The following is a 12,140-nucleotide window of genomic DNA, read 5'->3' as shown; positions in this document are numbered from 1 at the left end:
GTCTTGTCATTTATTGATTGACATTGGATAACTTACTCTAGCTCTCTGTAATACAAACACATAACACCTAACCAAAAAGTGGTCATTGCGATGTTGAAATGAAGAAACATTTGCAAATAACCTAGCACTGCCTCTTCGTTTCCTGCTATTCTTCCTTAGCTGTGTATGGCAGTGCTTGGTAGGTGCCATGTTTGCTCAAAATATGTGTTCAGTGAATGTTTTGATGGTCACTAAGTTAGTGGACTTGTTTTTTCCAGAAAGTATCTAGATTCTTAAAAATGATTTTTAAAATTTATGATATAAAAATATTTATTTTTTATTTATAAGTAAGGAAACAAAACAGGCTTAATCCTTCCATTATATTAATAGTTACTTTCCATGGTTTTGCCTCCTTTTTCCCATTCTGCAGCAACCAAATTCAGAAGGTTCTTCCTCTTCTTCCCCATTGCCCAAGTTGGAAGAGTTCTACATCTCTCTTATCCAGTCACAGCAGTCAGCAGAAGGGAGCCCGGGCGAGCTGCACAGCATCCAGACGCAGCCACAGCAGGCTCAGCTCTCTGCAGCAGCACTCGACTCACCCCCGACCATGGTGGATTCCCCAGAAAAACACTCTGGTTCAGGTAGGTTTACATAAAACTGACAAATGTGACTCACCACGTTGCTAAAAAAAAAAAAAAAAAGTATCTTTTCCAGAACATGAATTGGAAAATGCTGACGTTAGCATTTGTCTCAAGTCCTGGGCTCAGTTCTTCCCTTTCACTTCGCCACTCTTCTCTTCTTCCTGCAGTCTGGGAGGTGTCAGGTTTACGTACAGTAAAGTTTTCTGGTTTATACAATTCTGCGAATTTTGACAAATGTCTACAGTCTTCATGACTGCCACCACAATTGTGATATGGGATGTTTACATCAATCTGGAAGTTTTGTCTTGTTTCTGTGCAGTCATTCCCGCCCCCTGCTTGCTGGCTTCTGGCATGTTACTTTTCTTTTACTAGAATTTCATCAAGTTTATAATTTTTATGTGTGAAGAAGAAAGTGACTTCTTTCATTTAGCAAAATGTTTTAGAGCAGTGGTTCTCAACCTTGGCTGCACATTAGAATCACCTGGGAATCTTTTTAAAATCCTGATGTCTGGGCCTCATCCTCCAGAAATTCTGTTTCTTTGTAACATTAGTAACATTAGTAACAAAGAAACAGATTTCCGGAGGATGAGGCCCAGAGATCAGGATTTTAAAAAGATTCCCAGGTGATTCTAATGTGCAGCCAAGGTTGAGAACCACTGTTTTAGAGATTCGTTCAAGTTGTTACTAGTGTCAAAAGTGTGTTTCTGTTTATCGCTGAGTAGTAACCAGGTGTGTTGGATATACTACAGGTTGTTTATCTCTTCCCCTGATGATAGCCATTTAGGTTGTTTCAGGGTTTGTGCCATTATGAATAAAGCAGCTGTGAAATTCACATACAGCTCTTTGTGTAGATATAATGTTTTTTATTTCTTTTTAGTACATATTTCAGAGTGGACGCGCTGCACCATTCCACTACATATGGCCACTGCATTCTTTTAAAAAACTGCCAAATGTTTTCCAAAGTGGCTGTACCTTTTGTATTTATACCAGCAACGTATGAAAGTTGTGATTGCTCCACATCCTTGCCAACACATGATATCATCAATCTTTTTAAATTTTGCCATTTTAGTAGGTGTGTAGTGGTATCTTATTGTGGTTTTAATATACATTTGCCAGTGATTTTGACAATTTTTTCATGTGCTTATGTGCCATCCTTATACCTCCTTTAGTGGATCACCTGTTCAAGTATTGGCTAATTTTTGTTGTTGTTGTTAATCCTCACATGAGGATATTTTTCCATTGCTTTTCAGAGAGAGTAGAAGGGAGGGAGTAAAGAAAAGGAAGGGAGACTGGAGGAAGGGGAAAGAGAAAGAGAGAGAAACATGGATGTGAGAGAGACACATCAACTGGTTGCCTCCCACATGCACCCTGATCGGGGCAGGGAGCAAACCTGCAACCCAGGCATGTGCCTTTGACTGGGAATCGAACCCAAAACCTTTTGGTGTGCTGTCCAGCACTCCAACCACTGAGCAACACCAGCCAGGGCTTGGCTAATTTTTATTGGACTATCTCCTTCTTTTTGATTTGTAAAATATTCTTTATTGTAGACATAAATCCTTTGTCAAATATAATATGGGAAATATTGTCTCCCAGTTTGTGGCTTGCCTTTTAATTTCCTTATTAGCATCTTGGGAAGAACAAAAGCTTTCATTTTGGTGAAGTCAGATTTGTTGATTTATTTTTCTTTAAAGTTTTGAGTTGTTTTTTTCATTCTATGTAGAAATCTTTGCTAACCCAAGTAAGGTTTTCTCTTATATTTTCTTAGAAAAGTTCTATAATTTTAGACCTTACATTTAGGTCTGTGATCCAATTCATTGATTTTTTGCAAATGGTGTGATATAAGGATCAGTGTCTGTTATGTGTATAGTATGAAAACATTATAATAGCATACTTCCATTTTTCCCATCCCAGCCTTTGAGCTATTGTTATATATTTTACTTCTTCACATATTGTAAGTCTCAAACTCCATTCTTACTATTTTTGCTACAATCAATTTTCTTTTTAAAAAAATTAAAAATGAGAAAATTCTTTTTTGTTCATTCATTTGTCTGTTATATCTAGTGTTCTCTATTTTATTGTGTAAATTAGGAAATCTGATTTTTACAGCAACCCTATTCTGTAAAGAGCCAGAAAGTAAATAGACCATATTTACACAGACCGTATGGACTATGTTGCAAATACTCATCTCTGTAATATAGCCCCAAAGAAGCCATAGATAATATGCAAATAAATGAGCATAGCTGTGTTCCAATAAAACTTTATTTAAAAAAACGAGTGATAGGCTGGTGTTGGCCCACCGGCTGTAGTTTGCCAATGCCTGTTGTAAATCCAACTTTCCATCCGTTTTTGTTTTTCTTTTTTTTTTTTTGCTTGAAGAACTTTAAATTTTCTTGTAGTACAGGTCTGCTACTGGTGTATTCTCTCAGCTTTCATACATGACAAAAAGTCTTTATTTTTCCTTAATTTCTTTAAGATTATTTTTCTGGATATAAAGTTATAGGTGGACAAATTTTCAGTGCATTAAAATATGTCACTCTGCTTGTCACTGTTTCTAACAAGAAGTCTGTTGTTCTTATTTTTGTTCCTCTGTATAATAGTCCTCCCTTATTCGTGGTTTTGCTTTCTATGATTTCAGTTATCCAAAGATAATTCATAAGTTTTAAATTGCATGTTGTTCTGAGTAGCATGATGAAATCCTATGCCATCCTGGTTCTTCATGCCCAAGATATGAGTCATCTCTTCTCCAGCATAGTCACACTATGTGCATTAACCACCCTTTAATCACTTAGTAGCCATCTGGGTTATCAGATCCGTTATGAGATAGAGGAAGACACACACACACACACACACACACACACACCCACACCACATTCACATAACGTTTATTATAGTATGTTGTTAGTATTATTCTATTTTATTATTTCTTGTTGTTGATCTCTTAATGTGCCTAATTTATAAATCAAACTTTATCATAATTATATATATATATATACATATATATACATATATATACATATATATATATGTATATATATATAGTGTTCGGTACTATTCGTGGTTTCAGGCATCCACTGGAGTTCTTGGGACATATCCTTCATGGTTATGGGGGGACACCACTGTAATGTGGTCTTTTCTCTGGATGCTTTGAGATTTTCTCTTATTACTGGTTGCAGCAATCTGATCATGAGGTGCCTTGGTGTGCTTCTCTTCCTATTTCTTCTGCCTGGGGTTCATTGAGCTTCTTGGTCTGTAAGTTTATAGTTTCCATTACATTTGGAAGAATTTAAATCATTACTTCTTTAAATGTTTTTTCAATCACCCTCCCCCCTTCTTTTACTCCGTTTTCACATCACACATGTGATAGACCGCTTGATGTTGTTCCCCAGTCTTTCCTTTCTGTGTTTCATTTTGGATAGATTGTATTACTATGTCTTCAAGTGTACTAACTTTTTCTTGTCCCATGTGTTATATGTTCTTTTCCCATTCAATATATTTTTCATCTGAGAAACTATGTTTTTCATCCCTAGAGGTTTGGTTTGGATCTTTTTTATATCTTCCTTTTTTCTCCTCATCATAGTCAGATTTTTCCTCTGCCTTCTTGAAAACTTGGCATTTCCGTATAACAGCTATTGTCATACCCTTGTCTTACGATTCTAGCATATATATCATTTCTGCATTCTGGTATCTCTATCATTTTTTTTAATCAGCCTCTATTGATTGATTTTTCTCCTGATACTAGGTCATTTTTTCTGCTTCTTTGCATAACTGTTAATTTTTTATTGGATGGTAGACACTATTAATTTTACATTGTGGCCAGATCACTGCTTGGCCTAAGACTCAAAGGGACCTTTCGTAGACTGCCAGCTGCTTCTCTCTCCATCTCTGATACTTTCCTCCCAAATTCCAGACTCGGTCTTCTGAGCCCAGTAAGACCTCCAGCCTCAGTTTGGATTCTTCCTCCTGTACTGCAGCCTGGAAGCCATCTCCAGTGAGCTGAGGCACTTATTGGGCTCACTTTGTTTTCTCACCTCCTCTTCGGGATCTCTGTCCTGCACATTTGTTGTTCAGGTCTGAAAGCTGTTTTTTCCTATATTTTGTTCAGTTCTCCAGTTGTTTAAAGCAGGAAGTTTGTTTTTCAATCCTTGTTAAATTAACATCATGTCTGGAAACAGAAGTTTTGCTGCTCTTTTAAATTTTTGATCACGTGACCCTGCTTTTGGAAACCTGAGCTCACCGAAGACCTCCTGTCAAACCACATTATTGCATTAGAACACACCATCTTTTTCCTCTCTTGTGGGCATCAATTATAGTTTTAATGATTGCAGTTTTACTTTTTAGAATAACATGTCAAATCTTGAATATAATTAATTAATCAGAAATGTATGGAACATATACCACATGCCACTACTGTAGCTAGTGCTAAAGATGCAGAAGTGAATAAAATACTGGATTATACCTGCTATTTTCTCTGATTTTTTAAATTATTATTATTTTTAAAAATATATCTTTATTGATTTCAGTGAGGAAGGGAGAGGGACAGAGAGATAGAAACATCAATGATGAGAGAGAATCATTGATCGGCTGCCTCCTGCACGCCCCCACCAGGGATCAAGCCCGCAACCCGGGCATATGCCTGTGGCCAGAATCAAACCTGGGACCCTTCAGTCCACAGGCTGACACTTTATCCACTGAGTAAACAGGGCTTCTCTGATTTTTTTTTTTTTTGATTTTTTTTAAATTTTTTTTTAAATATATTTTTTATTGATTTTTTACAGAGAGGAAGGGAGAGAGATAGAGAGTTAGAAACATCGATGAGAGAGAAACATTGATCAGCTGCCTCCTGCACATCTCCCACTGGGGATGTGCCCGCAACCCAGGTACATGCCCTTGACCGGAATCGAACCTGGGACCTTTCAATCCGCAGGCCGACGCTCTATCCACTGAGCCAAACCGGTTTCGGCTTCTCTGATTTTTTTTTAAAAGTCTCTGTTTTTAAGGTATAGAGCAGTGCTTTCAAAATGTAGTCAGCATACTGATGCCAGTGTGTGAAATGTTGATATAGTGGACTGCACAATAGAACATTGTCTAGCTCACGTAGATTTTTATTTTTCTAAAGCAGGGCTTTCTTAAAGGAAGCAGAATGCTGGAAAAAGCTACTTCTCTCATGGTAGGGAAGTAATAAGTACTTCATAGAGCAGCTACTTTTAGTAGAACTGTCTAGAGTACACATGTGGGAATGCCTAGCATTCCCATTTTTGGATATTGGAACTCTGAAAAATATGAGTTCCCAGCAATTTATTTCATTTAAAAGGCCCTTCCTTTCCTTCCTTTCCTTCCTTCCTTCCTTCCTTCCTTCCTTCCTTCCTTCCTTCCTTCCTTCCTTCCTTCGCATGGATTTGTGCACCTGTGGGGTCCCTTGGCCTGGCCTGCACCCTCTTGCAATTCGGGACCCCTCGGGGGATGTCGGAGGTCCGGTGCACAGACCGAAACCAGCAGTCTGACATCCCCTAAGGGGTCCAGGAGTGCGAGAGGGCATTCTGCAAAGTTGCTGTCACTCAGCAGCTCCTGCGTTGAGCGTCTACCCCAGCCGTGGGCCAACTACGGCCCGCGGGCCGGATCCAGCCCGTTTGAAATGAATAAAACAAACAAAAAAAAGACCGTACCCTTTTATGTAATGATGTTTACTTTGAATTTATATTAGTTCACACAAACACTCCATCCATGCTTTTGTTCCGGCCCTCCGGTCCAGTTTAAGAACCCATTGTGGCCCTCGAGTCAAAAAGTTTGCCCACCCCTTACCCCCTGGTGGTCAGTGCATGTCATAGCTACCGGATGGTCAGCCGGTCGGCCAGTTGCTTAGGCTTTTATATATATAGATATATATAATTTTTCAACCACAGTTTACATTCAGTACCATTTCACACCAGTGTCAGATGTACTACAAAGTGGCCAGAACACCATGCACTCTACAGAGTGGTCCCTGCTGCCCTAAGCACCTGCCTGGCCCCACACCTCATTATCTCACCATCATTGACTATATTCTCCATGCTGCAATCCACATCTGTGTGATTAGTCTACAACTACCAATTTTTACTGCTTAATCCCTTCACCAAAAAGGTTCTTTCTTCTTAATTGAAACTAATTCCTAAAGAATTCATGTTATAGCTAATAACTGGTTTTTAGAACTTCATAGCAACCACAGTCTTGATCAGTTTTATTTTTACACTGCCACAGACTTGGAATTGGGACCGCTTTGGCAATAGACAATGCCCAGGGAAGAAAATAGGAACACTTCAGGACTCTTCCCTGGAATTGGAATTATATCCAATCTGTTTCATATGAGATGCCCTAGAAAGAAAATTTCCTTTTCTTGTTCAGGGTGCATTTTTTCTCTCTCTCTTTTTGCCCTCATCCAGACAGAAGTTTATCTCAAAGCATGATTCCTCGTCCTCATTTCCTTTCCATTTGTTGATTAGTTTCTAAGTCTTATCCTCTCTGATTTGCCATTGGTTCTTATCACCACCTAACAGAAGATGTTTGTAACACACAGTAGAGATCTAGAATAGGAGAGAGAAGGTAGTATGAGAATCCCTTGAAAAGACTTGTGCTTTCTTTCTTTTTCAGTGGAAAGCTCTCCAGAGAGCCTAAAGAATGAAGATTTTTCTAGTAGCCATGCTATCACAGTGTTCAAAGATAAGAGCTATGGAGCCATGGACCAGCTCTCTTTGATTTTGTCTCCTGAGCACCAGATTTCTCAGAAATTCTACATTCCTCGAAGTACAGCCACTGCTGCCTTAGGAGCTGCTGCCCGGTTAGCCACATCCAGGAGCTTCCTACACTGGTACCCCAGTGTGAAAAGGATGGAGGCATGAGGGAGGGGAGGATGAAGGAAGGAAGGGAGGGAGATGGGGAGAAAATAAACCCACTGCTTAGGGTTTGGTGATTTCTCAGGCCAAAAATAGGACATATTGAGACAAAATAGTATTTTGGTAGTTGAGGCCTTTGTCTCTCTGTGTGACTGCGTGTTATCTTTATTGTGCTAATAGTCCATTTTGTTGTGTAAGTATTGGTATTTATTGTTAAGTTTTTCATTGATGTTGTTTTTTATTCTGTATAGTTTTGTTCACCTTTGTTTAATGTAGTAGTTTAATGGAGTTTTTATATTTGTTGTTTCTTTATGTTGCTACATATAAATGTTTTTCTTATACATATCATGACTGATAAATGAAAACTGAAAAACTGATGTTTTGTGATCCATATTTAGTAAGATAAAAATTATCTCACATCTCTTTCTCCAGAAAAAGGATGTCTGAATCTTAAAGCTGCTTTTTCTATTCATTTGCAATCTTCTATATCAGAGAAAGAATTCAGGGCTTGAATTCTTACCATCTGTATTTCTTTGAAATACTAGGATCAGTAAGAAAATTCACATATGAAGCTTTGGTTATGAAAATACTTTTACATTAAAAAAATTAAGCTGTCTCTCAGTATAGGCAATTCTTTGGAGACAAATGACTAAATTAGAGGCTGACTGTTGAAACTGAGCTGAGCCATTTCTGTAGTCATCACAGTTCCCAGGAGCCTTAAGGTCACAGTAGTGCAATCGTGGTATTTAAGCATTTATATAACGTTATGTTCTCTGAAGTCCAATTGTGTGAAATATTATATGACCTATTAAGCTCATAGTATAAACCATCAAGAGGAAAGAAAAGCTTTACAAAGGTGAAATTAAAGAATCTGAATGATACTCATTTTTTGTGTGGTAAAATACCAGACTTACCCCCAAAATCTAAAAACCCTATACAGAAGCATTTCTTTGACATAAAGTCAGAGAAAGAAGTGTGAGTTACTGACATGTAACTAGGTTCTCACCTGCTTAGCCCCTCTCCTACAGCCTCCTGTTTTAACGTTGAACAGCAGAGCTGCCTCCTAGTTCCTTTCTCTCTTCCCACAATAAGGAATCTCTCCTCTTTCCTTCTTGGCTACTTAGTCAGCAGTGTCCACTGAGGAAGGGAGTGAGATGACAATGGATACGGAAATGCACTTAAATTTATAATCTTATTGGCTGAAACTTATTTCTTAGAAATAAGTAATCATACAACAAAGTTAAACCCAGAGTCGCTAACTGCTGATAGTTTTTGGTTTAAGGACCTTTGAAAAAACATGTGTACTGCAATAAAATTTAAAAATCTAGATTCACCTTTAATTCCAGTTATCTCAAAGAATGATGATATGACAATTGACCCAAAAAATAGTAATCTGGAAACATTGATCCGCCGGAAAGAACGGTTACTCATTTGGATTTTGTGATTTTATATCAAGACATTTTTATTGGAGAAGACATTTGAAGAGTTACATGGAGGGTCAATAAACGGTCAATATGGCAGTTAAATAGCACATGTGATATTGTCATATGGACTGGAAAAGCTTTGTTTTTCCTGTAAGTTTAGGTAATTATTCACAAATTTGTTTCTAAAGAAGAAAATTTATCTTAGAATTCTTTCTTTAAAGAAGAAACCAAGTTTGAGTAACATACTTCACTTCTCTAGATGGGCAGCCATTGGGTTTGTGGCCAGGTAAATTTGGTAGAAGCAATATTTACATTTTGAGTAATATTTACATTTTCCTCTGAAAATCATTCAGCTACCAGCAGGAACTCTGCCAATGCTGAGTAACCTGGCAGTGACTAATGTTACACTTTGCCAGTTAGATAGGGATTAGGGAACCCCTGTGTGAAGGCTCTTTGAGAATCCTATCCAATTGCAAGTGCCCTGATAGAGAAGAACCATTTAGACAGTGCCATCTCACCCGGTCTGTCAACACACTTAGAAACCCATTTAATAATTAATAGTTAACATCCTGCTTGAGTTAGCAGAGTGAAGAACGGACCTTTGAGTGGCTTTTATTTTGACCACTTAGCCTTGACTAGGACAGCCAATCTGCCTATCTGTTTAACCTGTCTTCTCCCAAAAGGTGGGCTTTGTTTGGTAGTTAAAGCATGAAACAAATTTAATAGGTCATTCGAAGATGAGTAAATAGGTCTCTGTTTAACTGAAACAGCACAAAGAACTGTTCAGAAGATAGGTAGATGCTCCCTGGTTTAGGGTTAAATTGTATTTTATTGTTAAAAGATGGGTTGACATTTACTGTACTTAGAATAGCCCCCACCTTCCCACATATTTGGTGTTAAGGATCTATTAGAAATAATGGAGGTCCCCAAGAAATGTTGGCTGGGAAGTAGGAGCTGGAGGTGTGTGAGAGGGAATGAGGGTGAGAACATACAGGAAATTCCTGGTTATAAACTCTTCAGTAATGGGAGAGGTAGTGGCTTTACTGACAGACCTCAACTTTTGACTCCAGTGGCTTGTCACCAATACCCCTCTTCCTTCTAAAAACACGTGGGGTATCAAAAAAAAGGGGTCATTCCAGCTACTGCCAACCATGCCTCTTCCCTCTGAGTCTCACACATTGAGGTGCCAGTTGTCCATTTCAAGGGGGGTAACTAGAGGCTTCAGCCTGCAGTCAGACTATGTCTGAGAGATTTAGGATTATAGAAATTTGATCTAGAAGGGATCTTAGATGAGGAAATTTGAAGCCTAGAAAGACTGGCCTCCAGTCACACTGCTTAAATTCTCATGTCTACTGACTCCTAGCTCAGTGCCCTCTCCACAGGAAAATAGTGTAACTCTCTCTTGTGAAGTTGAAATGATTTGGTGCTAGAAGACAGTGTGTCGTAGGTACATCCAGAAGAAAGGTGGTCCTGGTAGCTGAAGAAACACCCCTGGTTTTGGAAGGAAGGGCAGGGTGGATTTGCTGAGAGCTCATTCTTGAACATGGATAGCTTAAATAGCAGTGGGCCAGTTCTACTGAAGAACCTGGAAGGGGCCCGGCTGGCATGGCTCAGTGGTTGAGTGTCGACCTATGAACCAGGAGGTCACTGTCGATTCCTGGTCAGGGCACATGCCTGGATTGTGGGTCTCATCCCCAGTAGGGGGCATGCGCGTGCAGGAGGCAGCTAATAGATGATTCTCATCATTGATTGATGTTTCTATTTCTCTCTTCCTCTCCCTTCTTCTCTGAAATCAATAAAAATGTATTTTTTTTTAAAAGAACCTGGCAGGGGGCATTGTAAGGAATGAGAAACCAACATCTTATAAAGCCATCTTCCTGAAGCTTCCTATTAATGTTTATACTGTGTGGCAAGGCTTTTCTAACAAACTTCTGATGTCTTTTCAGACTTAAATTTGTCATGTTTATATATATGCCACAGATAATATTATTCATAATTTTGCAGGAGTCATCATTAACCAGCGGTTCTCAACCTGTGGGTCGCGACCCCTTTGGCAGTCGAACGACCCTTTCACAGGGGTCGCCTAAGACCATCCTGCATATCAGATATTTACATTATGATTCATAACAGTAGCAATATTACAGTTAGGAAGTAGCAACGAAAATAATTTTATGGTTGGGTCACAACATGAGGAACTGTATTTAAAGGGCCAGAAGGTTGAGAACCACTGACTAAGACATTTAAAATTTTCATTTCCATTAGCCCATTCAGATCCTGATGTGTTCCAAGGCGCATATCAACTAAATCTATTTACTTTGAACTGAGCCCTATTCATTTGTCTCATACAGTTAGTCACCAGTCAACCTACGAAGTTTTTGGAATCATCCAATTGGAACCAGAATGTGTAAACTCTGCTATTTGAACCACGTACACAGAAACTGTTTTAACTTCGCAGTCAAGGACTGCTCTGATATTTGGAACCATGACTGATTGGTGTGCCACTTTTCACATGAAATTCCTTGATCTGCCCCAAAACTGAGTAGAGAATTTATACACAGCTAAATTTTCTTGGTTATAAACATAGTTTTCAGGAAATGCTTTTAGCTTCTGTTTTATTTTAAATTTTGTTTTATATTATTGTTAAATTTTTTAAAAAAATATTTTCCTGTGGAGAAGGCACTGAGTTAGGAGTCAGCAGATATGGGAATTTAAGCAGTGTGAGTGGAGGCAAGTCAGTCTTTAAAAATATTTTTTAATTTATGGAAAAATGGTCATACAACAATGTGTTTAATATTCTTGATGCAGTTTAGATAAATCGGTGAGGAAACCAAATTCATGAATCTCTGCTCTCTAAACGTTTGTTATAGAACAAACAGATAGTTACTGGGATTAAGGAATTATTATTAACCTAATCTTTGGCGTTTGTAACAGCATTTTGCTTGCTTTATTTAAATATTTATGAAGTTGGAATTTGTTTCGTCAAAAGTGTCTAAGCTGTTTGTTTTTTAATTAGCTTTTCTGTTGTGATGATTCTGCAGAAATGAAAACTTCATTTAAATATGTGACTGAAAGAACTTGAGTAAAATACAAAATTTCCTTGTGTAGTTGTGAAAACAGAGATTTAATATTCTTCTTGACTAAAATATTTGTCTTCATTTTTGGCACGACCTCTTTATTCTTACTTTAGCCTTTGTAAACCTTTGCTATATTGTAAATAAATACCTTTATTC

General features: G+C 38.2%; 1 protein-coding gene across 2 annotated transcripts in view; it reads left to right on the top strand.

Annotated features, from left to right (window-relative positions):
- The window catches only part of TDRD5 (tudor domain containing 5), a 46,221-nt gene extending 38,371 nt beyond the window's left edge, over positions 1 to 7,850 (top strand). For both annotated transcript variants that reach the window (XM_036344109.1, XM_036344108.1), the window contains 2 exons: positions 410 to 620; positions 7,245 to 7,850. In XM_036344109.1, the coding sequence (XP_036200002.1) occupies positions 410 to 620; positions 7,245 to 7,492 (459 nt within the window). In that variant the 3' untranslated portion in view covers positions 7,493 to 7,850. The remainder of the gene's footprint in view (positions 1 to 409; positions 621 to 7,244) is intronic.
- Positions 7,851 to 12,140: the final 4,290 nt, after the last annotated feature.

The sequence above is a fragment of the Myotis myotis genome, unplaced genomic scaffold (assembly GCF_014108235.1).
Source record: "Myotis myotis isolate mMyoMyo1 unplaced genomic scaffold, mMyoMyo1.p scaffold_m19_p_18, whole genome shotgun sequence".
NCBI lineage: Eukaryota > Metazoa > Chordata > Mammalia > Chiroptera > Vespertilionidae > Myotis > Myotis myotis.
This window is presented reverse-complemented; position numbering and strand designations above follow the sequence as displayed.